This window comes from Sycon ciliatum, chromosome 6 (genome assembly GCF_964019385.1).
Source record: "Sycon ciliatum chromosome 6, ocSycCili1.1, whole genome shotgun sequence".
NCBI classification, from domain to species: Eukaryota; Metazoa; Porifera; class Calcarea; order Leucosolenida; family Sycettidae; genus Sycon; species Sycon ciliatum.
In genome coordinates this window covers 21,698,170-21,716,914 of record NC_088648.1, presented here as the reverse complement: position 1 = coordinate 21,716,914, position 18,745 = coordinate 21,698,170, and the positions used below count along the sequence as shown (strand labels likewise).

Here is an 18,745-nt window from a genome sequence, read left to right as displayed (position 1 = left end):
CACGTACTCAAAGCAGTTGTGTTAAATCTCTGTCCACACAGAGTACCCCTTGCATGCAGACAGAGTGCAGGCTAAAGATTCTTAGCACCCAGGAGCTCTTGTACTACTTCCAGACCTATGACCTCCAGGTAAAGTTGCAAAATGATGCCAACATCTGCACTTGGGGTCGGATTAGTGTAGCTTCCTTGAAGATCAAGCGTGCTTGAAACCACCATGGGTACAAACATTCATTGCACACTCAGGAAAACAGGAGACATCTATCAACTTCTTACCTTGAACTCCGTGTCATTGAACCAGCAATGCGAGTTGTTGGGAACTTGGATATCTTGCTTGCATTTAATGCAGGGATTGCCGTCCGGGTAAGCAGCTTCCATGACGTGACTGCTGGCTGCAACGTCGGTAGACTGCTCAGCAAAACGCACGCGCCACGGTGCATATCCAAGATCGCGGCATCTTGTAGTGTGGTCAGACCATTCATCACGTTGGCATCCACAGACATTGTCATTGGCGAGTGGCACAGAGAATGTCGTGACGAACGGAAGCTCTTTCAACTCCGCAACTATGTCCTTGCAGACTTGTTGGCAGATGGATGATATCGAGCAAAGCCTCTTGTCTGCCGTGCTGATATGACCGGGTTGGAATGTGCAGAGAGGATGCTGGAAGTTCAGGCTCACCAGCAATGCACCTGATGAGTCGTAGTGAGCCATGAAGATCTCCACGTGGCCATCCTTGAACTCATCCAAGTCGAGGTATTCATTAGGCAGCCTTAGCCTGGCGGTGTTGTACGTGAGCTCACAGTGGCTGGTGCTGATGCTTCTGATGTCCCATTTCTTGAAGAGACGCACTAGTAGCTTGAAGTAGGAGCTATGTGGCATCGGCGTGGCTGGCGCATGGAGCATGCTGTCCTCATGTAGGGCCTTCAGTGGTTCCACAGCAATGAGCAATGGTGTATCAGCTGTAGAGAAATGAATGCTATCGATCTTCGCTTCTTCCATGCTGAAACTGTCCAGTGCAGCTTCGATTTTCTGCGGGTTCTGCTTGTGCAGGGCTGATGGCACGAGATAGCGCTCGGAGTTGCTTTCAAGTTCATAGAGCAGATCCCAGTCAGCCATCACGTCTATTACCTTAGTACGGATATCGGGTGGGATGGAGGCCAGAGTGATGTTCACTAGACGCATGCTTGCTGTGCCTTTCTGCCAGAGGTTGTTGTGAAGATCTATCGCCTCCGCTTCTTCCATGGAGCTTGCATAGAAGCTACCCGCTTTTTTGCCAAGTTCATGCTTCAGGTACTTCTTACCAAACATGAATCGGTTGATCTGCTTGATAAGCCACTGCACGTTGTAGAAGATGAGGTCATCTGGCTGAGGCGGATTCTTGGTCGGTTTGTAGATGATGACACGCATGCTGTGGTAGAACAGTAGAAGCTCCTCCAGCTCGCGTTCGTCTTGGATTTTGCATGCCTCTGCTACCATCGTCTTCATCCATTCATGACTAGTGTATCCTTTCTCCTTGTACACCTGGTTGAGATGCTGTAGAATCCACTCGAAGCGAACCCATGACTTTGGCATCTCCTTCCCTTTTAGGACAATCGACGTGGCTTCCTGGATTTTCGTGTGGATTTGATGGACTTCAGGTGATGCATTCGGCTCCCGGTTGTTGACCAGGAATAAGGAGTTGGCATCGCACGTTGATATACCGTCGGAGTTAGACTGCATGGCTGCAAATACTGGTGATCTGCAGCAAAGCTTGCACAAATTGCTCCAGATCATGTCTTTGTGTTGCTGCAAGCTCAGATCTGGGTCAAGTTTGTCAGCAAAGTTTCCAACCATGATGATTGGCGGATAGGAGACGTGGTCTTGCTGGACTGCTGCGATGTCAGCTGTGCTTGCGAAGTGAACTGCTGTCAACCAGTGGCGGATGTGGTCGATGTTCTCCAGTTCTTTTGCCACATCGATAACCTCAGGGGCAGCAGCTTCTCCAGGTCTGAAGGCTTGTGGCTTGATCAAGTGCAGGGATTCAACAGAGTCGAAGCAAAGAAGATAGATGACAAAGCTCTCACTCAACATGAAGTGCTGCAGACTGGAGAAGATTGACTGACCACCACAGTCCCACATGGACATGATCACCTCTTCATCTCGCACATTCCGCATCAGCTCTCTGTTGGCAATGATTTCGTTAATCACACCTTGAGTGAGTTCACCCGCGCTGATTAGCTCAGGATCATCCGGTTTATTGACTGTTGACTTTGCTGGTGCAACACTCTTTTGGGCGGTATCATTTGATCCATCATCCAGAATTTTGTCTCCTGGCATTTCTTGTCCATGACTCCTAGAGATGGTACTCTTGGATTCTTCACCTTTCTTTTCCTTTCCCTGCCCGAATTCTGGTTTAGAAGTGGCAAGCTGTGTATGTTCTGGTTGATGCTGCTTTCCAGATTTATGAGGTGGACGACCATCATGAGAAACATTGGCTTTGGCTTCTAGCTCAGACTTCCGCTCCTCACTTTTTCTTCTATTCTCATCCTGCCATCGTTTACGATCAGTTGTGCGTGTCTCCGCATCGCGTATGAACCGAGATCCTTCCAGATGAGCAGTCGAGAATTCCCATTCTTGAAGTTTGCCATCACGCAGCCGCAGGCCATGTTGATGCACTTCAAGGAATGGAGTGCTGGATTTGTCTGGACGAAATTCTTCACCCCTTAGCGAGCCAGCCAGGCTTGTCTTGCCACTACCAAACTGGCCGATGAGGCCGACGCGAATCCGGCGTACGCGTGTCATTGTGCTGCTAAGAGTAGCCTCATCGATGACTTTACGCATGCCACGAGTATTTGGAGCATAAGCTGAACCTACAGACAGACAGACAAACAGGCAGGCATGCAGGCAGGCATGCAGGCAGGCATGCAGGCATGCAAGCAGGCAGGCAGGCATGCAGGCAGGCAGGCAGGCAGGCAGGCAGGCAGGCAGACATACAGTCAGAGAGACATACAGACAAACACACAGACAGACACGCACATGCGCACGCACACACACACACACACACACACACACACACACACACACACACACATATTTGCTCACTGCCAAAACTGGTGATGTGGGTCTCCCCGGGAGAGGGGAGAGATTCAAAAGGAATCTTGGAAGATAACTCAATTGGCTATTACGAGCTCGTAACCTCCCGACTGATGACACCCCCTCCCGAAAGTCTGGATGGACTTGGAAAATGATCCCACTTATGGTCTCACCACACCCCAATAAGTGGGTGAGGACAAGGTGTAGAAAAAGGATTGACTGCATCAGGGTATCCGTCCAGGGATCCATGTGCAGTTGCCCCTGCCCCCAGTGAAGGTTATACTTATGTAACATGTATGTCTGTCTGCAATCTCATGTTTATATCCATATGATGAGCAGTTTCATTTATATGCCTTATTAGCTACATTGTATCGTATTACTCTTCAGACATCAATCCTGAATGGCATAAGCGAAAGTGGCACCCCCGCCACCTACGCGGACATGCTTTTAATAATAATGATAATATATTAGCTACATACCGTATTTTTCCGGTTGTAAGTCGACCTTTTACGACTTGAAATAGCCGGAGAAAGGGTGGGGGTCGACTTACAACCGGGATTCGACTTATAACCGGGAGCTATCAGTCTCGTACAAAAAATGACCTGCACTGCATGCACGAGTGCACCATGTGTACACATTGTTGCCAGATTATTGGCATTTTTCAAGGATTGGGACGTTATACCCTCCAATAAGGAATGTTCCTTTTACTTGTGGGATTTTGTCTTTGCTCCTGGAGTGAATTCATTATTATTGTGAAAAGAAGAAGGACCAAATGCTACGAGTTATGACTAACTGTCCACCAACGTAACCAGATCTTATACAGTCAGCGAGTGCGACAAAATGGCACAAAACTGACAAGGAGTACTGAGACATTCGGCAGCCTGACACCTAGCTCCAACACTTCTCCAAGGCGCAAACCAACAACCTTCCAACTTGGAAGGCTCAGGTTCGGAAAGGTCCAAGAGGGGAAGGAAAGCGCAACGAAGAAGAGCACGAACTACGCATCACGGCAACAAAGAATGCCGAAAGTTACTGGATGATGACGAAACTAGTAAGACTATTGGACATACCGGCCTTACTACAACTCGACGCTGACTTTATAAGATCTGGTTACGTTGGTGGACAGTTAGTCATAACTCTTAACATTTTGTCCTTCTTCCTTTCACAATAATTTAATAGGCTCACCATCCGAGTTAAATATTGAATTCATTATTGTAATTCTTTTCTTTGACTTCTGTGGAAATAAAATAATCCTAAGTAATCCTGCAAGCAAGCAGGTTACATCTGGTGGCAGCGATAAAGTAGTTTTGTCAGGCTCTTTCGAATTTGGAAGTGGCTGAAAAATAAATAAAATTTCGAAAATCAGTCACAGAGCAGTATAGCATAATGGCTCATCATGGTGCTCGTGGTGCTCAGGCGCAAGCAGCTGCTGCAGTAGCACCTCCACCTCCACCACCACCACTGCCAGCTGCAGCAGGTGTTGTGGGAAACCGGGCAGCTGGTGTCCCTGTTCGTGCTGGGGCTACTCCCCAGAAATTTTCTGGTAACCGTGACAGCGATTGGAGGACATGGCTACTCCAGTTTCAGACAGTGACCCGCGTAAATGGTTGGACACGGCGACAGCCGGCGGACTACAAAACCATTCATCACATCGCATGTCGCATCGCGAAAATTGAGCCAAGCAGTGGCAAGCTCAACTTCTGCGATGGGCCAGTTGTGACGGCTGAGTGAGCTGTGCGATCGGTGCGTTTTGGGAATTTCCTGATTTCGCGGATGTCGCATTGCGTATTGCATCGTAAAAATGCTCCTGTGAATCCCGCATAACAGCGTGTAACGTTGCTGGTGCTAAGATGCGAGAGATTCACATGTCCCCCTCCCCCTCCTTCCCCCCCCCCCCCCCCACACACACATCACCTTTATAGGGGAATACCCTCCACAGACTTACTGAAAATTCTACTTGCAGCAAAATGGCCTGGAGAAGTTCAGTACAAAGGGAGGCTTTTCTAAAGGACCACAAGTTCATCAATACATGCAACAAACCGTCCTCCGATTAGTCCGATGGGGCAATACGCACCATTTCTCTTCATTATGCTCCCAGTGACATTGCCAAAATGATACGGCGTTTGTGCTTTCATAACACGATGTAAATATTATCGCTGATGCACACCGGTTCGCAACAGTGACAGCAGGACCAAATAGACACAGTACACGCAACACAACCACAAAACAATGGTATTGAAACTCACCACCAAGAATCTCAGGCAGTGCATTCAAGCATGCTCCATCATCATCGAAGACGAGCTTGGTCAGTGCAATCACTGCATGCTGAACGTTCTGTTGGTCAGCCACAGCGACAGACAGCTCATCTCGGTCCAAGGATGGAAATCTCTTGGAGAACTCTTCAACCAAGCGCTTCTGGTCATCAGGAGTAATACCTGAACAAGAAAACAAAGTTTCTCGAACTTTTTGCTCCAGAGGTAAATTGAAGCATATCAATGAAGCTGTTTGGTTGTGAACACTACTTTGTTCTGTCAAAAGGGTCTCCTCGAAAACTTGTGTGCGGACAAACATCATGGACCGAAATGTGCATGCACCAACCACTTTCCCAGACGACAGCCAGTCGTCTGTTGACTAGTGATGACTTCCCTATCATCGTGGAAGCAAGGCTAGGGAGTTAACTGGCTTCTATCGGTGCATTCCTATTTCCTACAGCACCAATTCGTCTTACCTTCGCCACTGCATGTCGTGGGACGGATAATGAAGGCTACTGCTCCGTCCACAGTTGACACTTCGAGAATGTGCAGACCAGCGAGCAGGCTAGATCGATCCTTACAGAACTCCCAGAGCCTGGTATGAGCCTTGGCAGACATCTGTACAAACACTGCTGTGCCTCCGCTCTCGCCGTGCACTATGTCGGCGTGGATGCTCCAATCGCCAAGGAGATTGCGGAGATTACGTATGACCATGTTAGTGAAACTCGGGGCCGTCTGATTATATTCACAGTCGATGATGAACTTCACTATAGATGAGCTCTGATCTGTTTCAGAATAATAACAGTGTATATGCATGCACAGTGACACATGCACGTTCACGCATGTACACATCCATCAAGTCAGAGACCGAATAAAGAAGAAAATGGGGAAGTTCGACTGAAAGAGGTGATTGTATTTTTCATGCAAGTAAGCATGAAGTGATAGCAATGGATAGCCCTGAAGAGTAAATAGGTTGTGTCATGAAGTAATGAGGGAATTGAGCATCATTAAAGGGGAAGTTAAGGCTAAAATCAAAATTTCACCAGTTGAAGTCTTCGGGGTGCTGAGTCGAATGGTCGTGGTCCGAGGAAGCTGAGACGCTCCCTTCTTACTTTAATCCCAATCGAACTTGCGCACTTCCACCGAAACTTGGTGACTGCGCCCTACGATATGGGGATTTGTATGCAAAATGTCACTAAAAGCGCCATTTCGTTCTTATAAAAGCACGGATGACCGCGATTGGCCCATATGTTGTAGTCTTTTGGACGCTGAGTCGACTGGTTTTGGTCCGAGAAAGCTGCGATGCAGCGTTCCTCCTCTATTCCCAATCTAACATGATTGAACAAGCGGTCACGTGCTCCTGCGTGCCCAAGTCACCTGATCACAGCGCCAGCAGGCGACAACTTTCACACCAAGGTTCAACTCGAGTTCAACTCGAGTGACAGGACTGCACCCAAAAAAGGTCAAACAGGCTAGTAAGTTGTACCCTGCAGGCACGGTGACCAGGTGACTGGTGAACGCAGGAGCACGTGACCACTTGTTCAAGCATGTTCGATTGGGAATAAGAGCCGAATGCTGCATCGCAGCCTTTTCGGACCAAAACCAGTCGACTCAGCGGCCAAAAGACTACAACATATGGGCCAATCGCGGTCATCCGTGCTTTCATAAGAACGAAATGGCGCTTTTAGTGACATTTTGCATACAAATCCCCATCTCGTAGGGCGCAGTCACCCAGTTTCGGTGGAAATGCACGAGTTCGATTGGGATTAAAGTAGGAAGGGAGCATCTCAGCTTCCTCGGACCAAGACCATTCGACTCAGCACCCCGAAGACTACAACTGGAGAAAATTTGATTTTTAACCTTAACTTCCACTTTAACTTGTGAGTATAATCAGTTTTCGCTATTAGTCTAGCACAAAAATTTCAATTTCGTATAAGACCAAGATGCGGCCTTTGCACCTGCACCTTTGATCTGCTCGTCATGTTTACTAGTACGTGCATGAAAAACATGGCGGGATGCACACAATATCATGTGACACATACTGGATACCATCTCAAGTGTAGAACCGGCAATACAAACGACCGGATGCTCACATGTACAAGTATCAGGTAACCTATACCTCTTTGCCGTTCATATCTGATCACTTGCTTACATGGTACTAGCGTAATATGGGAAATGATGGCCCAAATACATGCACACATTGGCAAACTTCCCCCCCCCCCCACACACACATGTGCGCAGGCACATACACACACGCGCTACACACACGCTTGTGTGCACACACACATACTCATGCTCGTGCATGCGCACACACCCATACACACACAAACACACACAAACACACACACACACACACACACACACATCTTTGGAAAGCCCATCGCCGAAGGCAATGATAGCTATTAGGCGAGGCAGTAGTTCTTGCTCGTGCATGCGCACACACCCATACACACACACACACACACACACACACACACACACACACACACACACACACACACACACACACACACACACACACACACACACACACACACACACACACACACACACACACACACACACACACCTTTGGACCTTTGGAAAGCCCATCGCTGAAGGCAATGATAGCTATTAGGCGAGGCAGTAGTTCTTGCTCGTGCATGCGCACACACCCATACACGCACGCACGCACGCACGCACGCACGCACGCACACACACACACACACACATATACATGAAAGGTGGAAAGTGGAGCTCGGAAAGCGGGGTGAGTTATGTAAAATGACAGACTATCTGGCATCGGGCAGCTCCCTTATCAAGCAATCGCGCAATCATGCTAGCACAGTAATGCTGACCTTTAAACTTCAGTCGTTTGCTGTCACGAATGGCCAGCCTGGTCACAGGGACTCGTTCATATTCAGTGATCTCTGTGATGACCGTGTTCTCGTCGATGAAGCCAGTATCCTTCAAGTACTGCTTGGTCTCTGAAATGCTGCGGTCATCCCTGCCAGATCCAGTGCCCATGCTGATGAAACAAGGGTGCTTACTTAACTCTCTATGTATATCAGCTGGTGATTTTTCTGCGACAGACGAGAAAGATGCAAAATGGACAAACACACCAAACACAGTGAAAGCCAGTTCAGATAAGTTTAAACAACGACTGAGAGCCTGGATGGGTTTGAGCACACCCATGCCAAGACAAGCTACCGGCCGCACCAAGAATACATTCGCGCCCAGCCTCAATGTTCTATTCATCAGTGATTGCAGTTTGGTCCATGACGATTGCCATTCAATAGGAGCGCGTGTGGTGTCTTTCAGCCTGGTAGATCTCTGAAAGACATGCTGGTGCTGTCTTCATTCACCAATCCTGAGTGCCCCCACCCCTCCCGAGAGGTGTACAGAAAGGAGAAGAGAAGGTGGAGGCAAAGGGAATGTTGTGAATGTGATGTTGGTACGAGTGACGGTCAGTTTATGTAGTCGAATGTTATCTACTCAATGCTCTGTTTGTTTCATGGAGAAGATTATGTGGGAGAGACCCAGCGCTGTGTCAGGGACCGCATTGAAGAGCATTACAGAGAAGCAAGAGTGTGCGCAAACAACGAAGCCCTGGGGAGAGCACCAAGCATTGCACCAGCTGCTACAGCACAAAGCAGGGTGGTGGTGGTGGTGGTGGTGGTGGTGATGGTGGTGGTGGTGGTGGTGGTGGTGGTGGCGGCGAAGGCGGCGGCGGCGGCGGCGGTGGTGGTGATGAGATATTCCCAATCTGCAAACTGTACATGCTGATGCACTAGACACAGGTACAATTTATTGCTTACCAACTCGGCCGTCGGTCCGTGTCACGTGACCCTGGTACTTCCCTGCCTCATCTGCACAGTCCTTCACGTCATCAGTGATGATAGTGTTGGACACCAAGTGGTCGATTTCAGTCAATGCCGCTTGCCATTGTTCTGAGCAAGACCAAAGCCGGAAAATATAAATTCCGTGGATCGGTTGAGACTCAGCTAGAGGCCAAGCTCTCCGCATCCGTAGGAACCCTACCACCCTTAAAGGAGCAAAGCAGAACCGGGATGATAAAAACTGAAAGCAAATTTCTAGTGGACAGAAAATTGCACAGGGTAGAAAATCACCTTGCACTCCAGTTTATACGTGAGTCATGGCTTACTGCACACGATGTACTTGCAATGTACAAGAACAATGAGAGAGTAAAACCATCACTAACGGATGTCTCCAACTGTGGGAAAATGCAATCACTGGGACAATGCACATACTGCTACGTGTAGATTGAATGCATATTTTGTCCTCTTTTTCCATGATAACATTGGCTCCAGGTCCGGGTTCAAACACCACACCAGTAGATAAAAGAGGGGATAAGCTGCATGTTATTTTTGACGTGACTCGTTATTTGGCCCGCGCGTTGAAAAACAACGTGAGAGACCTGCAGCTCACGTCGAGGACCCGTTTGACGGAGAATTGCGCGTCACATCAAGATTTAACGTGCAGTTTAGCCTCTCTCATAGCCCTGCGCCTACCTTCTCCCATGTTCCGCATGCTCAGCAAGTCTACGCTCACAGGCGAGGTTGGCTGTGGTAAGTGGATGGGTTTCTTTCTCTTGTCAAGGACGGTCTGTGACGTGCGCATTCGTGCCACATCCTCGGCAGTGTGGACCAATCGTTGACGTTCCGGTGCTGAGAACACTTTCATCAGCTCTACTTCTTTATTGTCGTTTTTAAATTCTGGAGAAACTGGAGACCACACACGCATGCGCCACCAAACATACCGGTAGAAGGACAACAAATTCAGTTGTTAACATGCTTGACTAAGACCTGTAGCTTCTTCAGCCAGAATGTACAAGACCACAAGACACGGCTACGCAGTACAGCCGCTGGTGTTTGGATATCCTGAGAAAGGCCAACTCTCCATGCGTCCTTGGAATCCAAAACCTTCTGAGATGTGGCCATCTTGTGTTCCACCCGGAGCCCATGCCTATTGCTTCCCACCCCAACGTATCCCAACCCAATGCGTCCCAACACACCGCCCCCTCACCACTTTCCTCTGCCCAACTTCTGGTAGGTTCCACATTACACAAAATAGTCAGCTGAACCCAGGGGAGTTTAGTGGCTTGCCCAAGTTGGCATTGAGGCTGGAACACCAGGGTCCTCGCTTCTTCTTTTCCAAACATGAACGTTTCTCAGATTGTCACCAAAGTACTAATGGTATCCAACAGTACTTGCTGGACATGTACAATTCTGTGAGTGTCTCTGAGTCACCTTAGTGATAAAATTTCTACTTACCTCCAACACAGGTATCAACTGACTGCATGTCATCTAGGAACTTTGAAAAGTTTGCTTCAGGTTCGGCGCTACGCACTATACTACAGAAGGTGTGGAAAGTCTCAGCTGTACCCCTGCTCAGCATATCTAGCAGTCGGTCATTGTGTTTGGCAGAATCATATTCTACTCCCATCAATTCCTTCTTCTGCATATCGGTGAGCAGTCCTTCGGCATGGCATTCCGTGCGGATTGTGCCACAGCTGAGCGCTGCTTTTAGGTGTGGGATCCACTTGCGGAACACTCGACTTGACCATGGCCCTGTGTTGCCCGCTTGGCTCTGCAAAGTCAACATACATATACACAGCGACACGAGCATGAAGTTAAGAACCGACCGGCACACGGGCAGTTCAATTCCGCCTCCGTAGGCAAATAGCCACCACGCTTCCGCTGCAGAAGATCGCTAGCAGCAAATAGCCGGTAGAAACCTGCATGTGTGATTTACGGCAAGCGGTTTGTTAATGCAGAACATCTACACTACACTTTCAGACGTGTAAAACTCTTTTCTCACTGGTGTGATTTGTTTCAATACGCAGTGAAAGTCCAGTATAAACTATAAAATACCCTTGAAAAAGTGTGGCACGCTGCCTAAAGAGTACTTTGTGCGCAGGGTGCAGGGCTTCTGCGTATGGCAGAGAGAGGATCCAAGTCGAAAAATATTTTGACTCAAAGTTTCATTGTGTGTTTCGTGTATTTTTTGTACATGGACATACATACGCTCTGGCTTGCTTTCGCTATAAAAAGGCCAGGTTCGCCCCTTGGAAATTGCTCTGACGATGGGTGACTGGCCCGAAACGTCATTAGTTTTTCCAACATCACAACAAAGAATTTTTAATGCAGCGCATGCATAGATTGTGAAAAGAAACTGAATAGAGCGGTTGTCAGTTGACAAACCCCCATTTCTTCATAATACAGTTGCGTGATGTCTACAACTTTCTTTGTCAAAGTTTCATGCCGAAGCAATCATCAGACAAGTCGTCTGATGATTGCTACGGCATGAAACTTTGAGTCACAACAATTTCCACTAGGATCCCCTCTCTTCCATATTAAAAAAACGTAAATTATCGTGTCCGTTCCCGAAGGGAACTCACGACGGCCGCTAACACCCGGTAAATCCTTTTCTAATTTTTTTTCATAGGAACTGTGTGTTGCTCCCTAGGTGGTAGCTGGTGTTTTCCCCTGCTGACTTGAATTCTGGATGGCAGTCATGAGTCAGTCAAGTGAGAATTTATGTCGGCAGGAAAAACGCGAGCTCCCACGTAGGGAGCAGCACACAATCATTCCCCAAGTATTGCGGGAGTAGCTTCAACCTCTTCTTCACAGGCAGAGATATTTCGTACGAAAAGTTATCGGATATGGAGTAATAGTTTTCAGCACCTTGCTTTATAGTATAAAGGGGAAGTACGGCGGCCAACATCGAAATCTCACTTCTTGTTCTCCGCTGACTGCCGAGTTGAATGGGGTTTGTTCGAGGAAGCTCCCTGCCTCCTACATCCCCTTCGTACGAGGAAGCTCCCTTCATCTTACATCCCCAATCAAATCTGCGCACCTCTGCCAAAGCCCAGCGAGTTACCCTTACTAGAAAGGGGTTTGTGCAAAACATTCACTTGAAGCGCTGTTTTGCCATGGACGACAATCACGGACGAAATGACATGCTAAGAAGCTGTAGTTTTCGGGGTGCTTAATCGAATGATGATGATTCGAGAAGGCTGCAACACGTCACACAACGTTTACTACCAATGGTAGGGAGTTCAATAGACCCTTTGCACAATAAGCGAGAGGGGTCGAGACGGGGCATGCTGTGCACGCGCTGCACACTTGGCATGCAACCAGCATGCGTGGTTTGCTGCAGGACGTGATCAAGTTTCCTGTGACAGGCTGTGTTTTCACGGTCCCGACGCGATGTTCATGTATGTACTCCGCAGCCTTTTTATATTTGAAGTTTTTTTAGTTCTGAAGGAAGAAGTAAGTTCCGAAACGTTTTCCAAGGACCACTGTTGGGTTCTTGTTTGCAGCAACCGTCATCCCTAACGTTAGTCTAAGGAACCCACTTGTCTTTCCATGCGTTCCCTGGTGATGCTGGCATTCCACACTCTGGAATCCTGGCTATCTGGCGAGAAGAGGGCCGCAGTGCTGCGATATCGTTCCCAGTATTGTGCTCGGAACACTTTATCCATGACGACTTTCATCCGACCTTGCTTTTGCGAAGATATGGAACGCCCTGCCACGAGACTCTGGAGCTTGAGAAAAAGGCATGACCCATCCCTGTCTTCGCTATTGGAAGATCGACTGCTTGCTGGCGCTGCTTGAGCTGTTGATGTTGAAGTGGAGAGAGACGCAGCCTCATCGTTCAGGTGTGCGGAGAAAGTCATCTGAGTTCGAGCTGTGGCTGTGTGCACGATATGACAGACTTTCACATTATGCACATAGCCACCAAAGTAAAACTCATGGACACTATCCACGGGCCTGTTCACTTGTACTACTCCATCAGCTCCTTCTTCACTGTCGTCGGCGACTTGCCCCTGCGTTGGAGACAAGCAAGCATGCTGTGGCACTCACTCTGGGAAACAGAGGTTCATCACTCATCCACTGGGAGTCGGACGCATGAAACGTTGGGCATGATGAAGGTACACTCGAGGAAGTGGTGCCCTTCTTAGTTCTAGGAGCATCAGGGTTCTGCATAGAGAAGTGTTCTCTACATTGACGGGGGAGAGAAGGTAGAGAAAAGAAAAATAAATTTCAATCTACAGTAAACCGAAATATCCACTGAATGCGGAAAACTTACCTCTCCAACAACTCCTTCTTTTTCCAGACAGATACGCACCCTCATTCAGCAGAAAACTGTTCAGTTCCTTCACAGACCATTTTTCATTTGACAGTTCGTCCACGGGTTCCACAGCCATCGATGGCAAACCACTCGACACTCTCTCCTCCATCTCCAAAATGGAAAAATACAGTGTTCCACCATGCTCAACAACTGATACTCTGCACAAAAATCGAAGAGGATGCCCCGTCTCGGATCACGTGACCGTTATTGTGCAAAGGGTCTATTGAAAACCAAATTCGCGAGTTTCGCATAAAACGCTTGTTTACGAAACCGGGAAGATGTGAGAAACAACCTGTGAAAATTTGAACTCAAAATTCCAAGGCAATCTAGGGTTATAGTTGATTGAAGATCGGAAAATGGGGGTGAAAATAGTCACAGAAGTAAATGCAAGTACGTATGTGGGCCGTGTGGTTTCCGTCCAGTACTGCACTATCTGGTGCGTACATGGCGATACGGGATGTGTGTGCATGCATGCAGTGTGCACACACATGCATGCCGCGCGCGCCTACTTGCAAACGTCACACGTTTTCACCGTCACTGCTTCTACAGTGTGCGCGCAGTTCACTCGATATTTTTTGTCAACCACCAGGAAATCGCCGTGGGCTGGTTCCTGTGATCATTTTCCTTCTATCGTGATAAAGCGCGAGCCTAAATATTCTAGAATCCTCTTGTTTTAGACTAATTCGAGGCCGTTGAAAACGAAAATCGGGTGTTCCTCGCGGGGCCGAGTACGCATCTGGTCGAAATTAGTACTTCGAAGTCTTAGCGCGGAGGCATTATTGTTGGAAGCTTTCGCTTTTCGGCGACCGGAACTGAACTCCCTACCAATGGACCACAACCTCATGTCACTCTTCAACATCAGACTGGTGATATTCACCACTTAGGAATGCTGCAGCGAGTAATTCAACCGCATTATCATCATGAAGAAATGCCTCGACCTCTTCAAAGGGCAAAACACACTCCTACGTCAGTCATCTGGACCCCGTAGTTACGGGTACTTCGGTCTACCGGACACCCTTTGGATGAGTTTCAGTGGGGACACTTCTTCTACCCTTTTGTCACATTTAGTGGATTTATTGACACCACAATTACGAATGTATAAGGCTGATGCAACTGCCGTCACATGCGCACGCTATTGTAGCAGGGGACACAGCAATGACTTGCTGACTTGCTGACCGCACGTGCGCCCAGACAAGTGTTAGGTCCTCATCTCCAAAACATTCCCCGTACATCCTTTGCCTAGGTATCCTGCACCCCGTATTTCTGTGACACCCTTCGTTACTCTGGCCTTGGTAGCTGCTCGCGCGACCATATTTGCCATAGCAACCCAGGCAGGCACAGTGGGTGAATTTCATTACGCACTTGAGTCGATCCATGAATGGAATCTCGCCGTTCGATTTCATGTCATGAGCCCTGGAAGGGTGACAGTAAGGGACCGCCCAGGCTCGAAGCCCACAGGAGGCAGTGATAGGATGCACCGTGCCGTCTCTCTATGTACTACTAGTCCCTTGATCACATGATACTGCATGGATTGTAGACTTATACCTCATTTATCCGGGCACTGAAGTTGGGTGAGCTTAACTACTCCTTTGCTACTTTTATTGGAAATAGTAAGATCACATTTCATATCTCTATGGCCTCTCCCAATCAAAAAACAGGTGATTCGGCGCTACGGGCAGTGCCCAATCCCGATGGCCCCCTCAAAAATACACAAGGAGTGTGGACTGATATAGGCTCCACTCTCTACAGACTTCAGTTTTGCATTACAATAATTATAAGCTCTAGCATAACGCACTGTGACTCCTGTCATATATAATTATGTCTCTTACCAGAGAGTTTGGCTCGGGAGGCGTTGCTGAATTACCTGTTGCCTTATTGGTAACCGACTCGCGTCCAGTCAGAGATGGAGCAATGGGCTTGGCAGTTAAGCTCTCTGTTGGCAGTCAGAGAGACATACAGACATACACACAGACACACAGACACACAGACACACAGACAGACAGACACGCACATGCGCACGCACACACAAACACACACACACACACACATATTTGCTCACTGCCAAAACTGGTGATGTGGGTCTCCCCGGGAGAGGGGAGAGATTCAAAAGGAATCTTGGAAGATAACTCAATTGGCTATTACGAGCTCGTAACCTCCCGACTGATGACACCCCTGAAATCCCGAAAGTCTGGATGGACTTGGAAAATGATCCCACTTATGGTCTCACCACACCCCAATAAGTGGGTGAGGACAAGGTGTAGAAAAAGGATTGACTGCATCAGGGTATCCGTCCAGGGATCCATGTGCAGTTGCCCCTGCCCCCAGTGAAGGTTATACTTATGTAACATGTATGTCTGTCTGCAATCTCATGTTTATATCCATATGATGAGCAGTTTCATTTATATGCCTTATTAGCTACATTGTATCGTATTACTCTTCAGACATCAATCCTGAATGGCATAAGCGAAAGTGGCACCCCCGCCACCTACGCGGACATGCTTTTAATAATACTAATACCTTATCGCCTTCTTAGTATTTGACCCCACTAATTTCCCTGATACCTAAGCGGTCAAATATATCGCGTATTTGACTGCTTAGTCAAATACACGATATATTTGACTACTTATATTTGACTCCTTAGAACTTCTTGGACTTAGAAATTTTCTCTCCAACTTGGAAAAAGAAATTTTTGAAGAAAGCAGAAATACACAAGATGGGATTCGAACCCACAACCATGTGAATCTCAGTCACTCTTCCTTACCACCCAGCCACTGTGCTACCGATGCTGAACCTAATTTAAACATTGACCTTGATCCTGCACTGCCGTACAATGCGGTATAGGCTATAGTATAATACTAGAATTTTAAGGATATGTCGTATATGGAGAGAAACTATTGCGTGGAGAACACGATAAATAGATTATAGACCTCATAGTTGGTCTATACAGGATATATAGACCTCGTAAAAGACCTCGGGGGACCTCGGTCTTTTACTCGGTCTATATATCCTGTATAGACCTCCTAACCGGTCTATAATCTATACGTATTATCTCTCGTATTATCTCTAATATAAGCACAGTCTCCAATAATAGCACGTCTCCAATAATAGAACACCTTGGGGCGGCATTCAAAAAATAAAGTGCTCAGTCTCCATTATAAGCACACTGTGTAAATTTATTATCTGTACCGGCGAAAAAAACCCTGAAATGTGTCCGTCATACATGAATTTGGCATGGCAACATGCCTCTGAAATGAGGTTGAAATAATAATGGAACAGTCTCCAATAAAGGAACGTCTCCATTAATAGCACGGGGCGGAGGTACATTGAAAAAATGAAGGACCGTGCTTATATTAGAGATAATACGGTAATAATAATATATTAGCTACATACCGTATTTTTCCGGTTGTAAGTCGACCTTTTACGACTTGAAATAGCCGGAGAAAGGGTGGGGGTCGACTTACAACCGGGATTCGACTTATAACCGGGAGCTATCAGTCTCGTACAAACAATGACCTGCACTGCATGCACGAGTGCACCATGTGTACACATTGTTGCCAGATTATTGGCATTTTTTTTCAAGGATTGGGACGTTATACCCTCCAATAAGGAATGTTTACATGATTCGTTGATGTTAGTAGCAGGAGGTGATTAGAGGTGCTTCTTTAGGTGAAAACTTTAAAACGCAGAATTGAGACCTCCGGATATGGGGGTCGACCTATAACCGGTGAAATACGGTACGTTCATTACAGGTTTCGGGTTCTGCATTTTTGGGTTCAAATCTCGCAATGTACTTTTTCTGTTCTTCTCTTTTTCTTGAGTCTTTGAGCATGCACACTGAGAGAGAGGAAGTTGATTTTGAGAGAGACGAAGTTTCCTTTTACTTGTGGGATTTTGTCTTTGCTTCTGGAGTGAATTCATTATTATTGTGAAAAGAAGAAGGACAAAATGTTACGAGTTATGACTAACTGTCCACCAACGTAACCAGATCTTATACAGTCAGCGAGTGCGACAAAATGGCACAAAACTGACAAGGAGTACTGAGACATTCGGCAGCTTGACACCTAGCTCCAACACTTCTCCAAGGCGCAAACCAACAACCTTCCAACTTGGAAGGCTCAGGTTCGGAAAGGTCCAAGAGGGGAAGGAAAGCGCAACGAAGAAGAGCACGAACTACGCATCACGGCAACAAAGAATGCCGAAAGTTGCTGGATGATGACGAAACTAGTAAGACTATTGGACATACCGGCCTTACCACAACTCGACGCTGACTGTATAAGATCTGGTTACGTTGGTGGACAGTTAGTCATAACTCGTAACATTTTGTCCTTCTTCCTTTCACAATAATTTAATAGGCTCACCATCCGAGTTAAATATTGAATTCATTATTGTAATTCTTTTCTTTGACTTCTGTGGAAATAAAATAATCCTAAGTAATCCTGCAAGCAAGCAGGTTACATCTGGTGGCATCGATAAAGTAGTTTTGTCAGGCTCTTTCGAATTTGGAAGTGGCTGAAAAATAAATAAAATTTCGAAAATCAGTCACAGAGCAGTATAGCATAATGGCTCATCGTGGTGCTCGTGGTGCTCAGGCACAAGCAGCTGCAGCAGTAGCACCTCCACCTCCACCACCACCACTGCCAGCTTCAGCAGGTGTTGTGGGAAACCGGGCAGCTGGTGTCCCTGTTCGTGCTTGGGCTACTCCCCAGATATTTTCTGGTAACCGTGACAGCGATTGGAGGACATGGCTACTCCAGTTTCAGACAGTGACCCGCGTAAATGGTTGGACACGGCGACAGCCGGCGGACTACAAAACCGTTCATCACATCGCATGTCGCATCGCGAAAATTGAGCCAAGCAGTGGCAAGCTCAACTTCTGCGATGGGCCAGTTGTGACGGCTGAGTGAGCTGCTCAATCGGTGCGTTTTGGGAATTTCCTGATTTCGCGGATGTCGCATTGCGTATTGCATCGTAAAAATGCTCCTGTGAATCCCGCATAACAGCGCGTAACGTTGCTGGTGCTAAGATGCGAGAGATTCATATGTCCCCCTCCCCCTCCTCCCTCCCCCCCCCCCCCACACACACATCACCTTTATAGGGGAATACCCTCCACAGACTTACTGAAAATTCTACTTGCAGCAAAATGGCCTGGAGAAGTTCAGTACAAAGGGAGGCTTTTCTAAAGGACCGCAAGTTCATCAATACATGCACCAAACCGTCCTCCGATTATTCCGATGGGGCAATACGCACCATTTCTCTTCATTATGCTCCCAGTGACATTGCCAAAATGAT

The 18,745-nt window shown here is 47.4% G+C and overlaps 1 protein-coding gene across 1 annotated transcript in view; it reads right to left on the bottom strand.

Moving 5' to 3' along the window:
- Window positions 1-65: 65 nt before the first annotated feature.
- Window positions 66-18,745, bottom strand: part of LOC135819662 (uncharacterized) — a 223,066-nt gene continuing 204,386 nt past the window's right edge. Inside the window, exons 10-17 of the mRNA XM_065332911.1 lie at window positions 15,286-15,389; window positions 10,594-10,909; window positions 9,832-10,044; window positions 9,118-9,249; window positions 8,158-8,382; window positions 5,797-6,105; window positions 5,315-5,503; window positions 66-2,845 (exon numbers count right to left, since the gene is read on the bottom strand). Coding sequence (XP_065188983.1) covers window positions 261-2,845; window positions 5,315-5,503; window positions 5,797-6,105; window positions 8,158-8,382; window positions 9,118-9,249; window positions 9,832-10,044; window positions 10,594-10,909; window positions 15,286-15,389 — 4,073 coding nt within the window. The 3' untranslated portion in view covers window positions 66-260. The remainder of the gene's footprint in view (window positions 2,846-5,314; window positions 5,504-5,796; window positions 6,106-8,157; window positions 8,383-9,117; window positions 9,250-9,831; window positions 10,045-10,593; window positions 10,910-15,285; window positions 15,390-18,745) is intronic.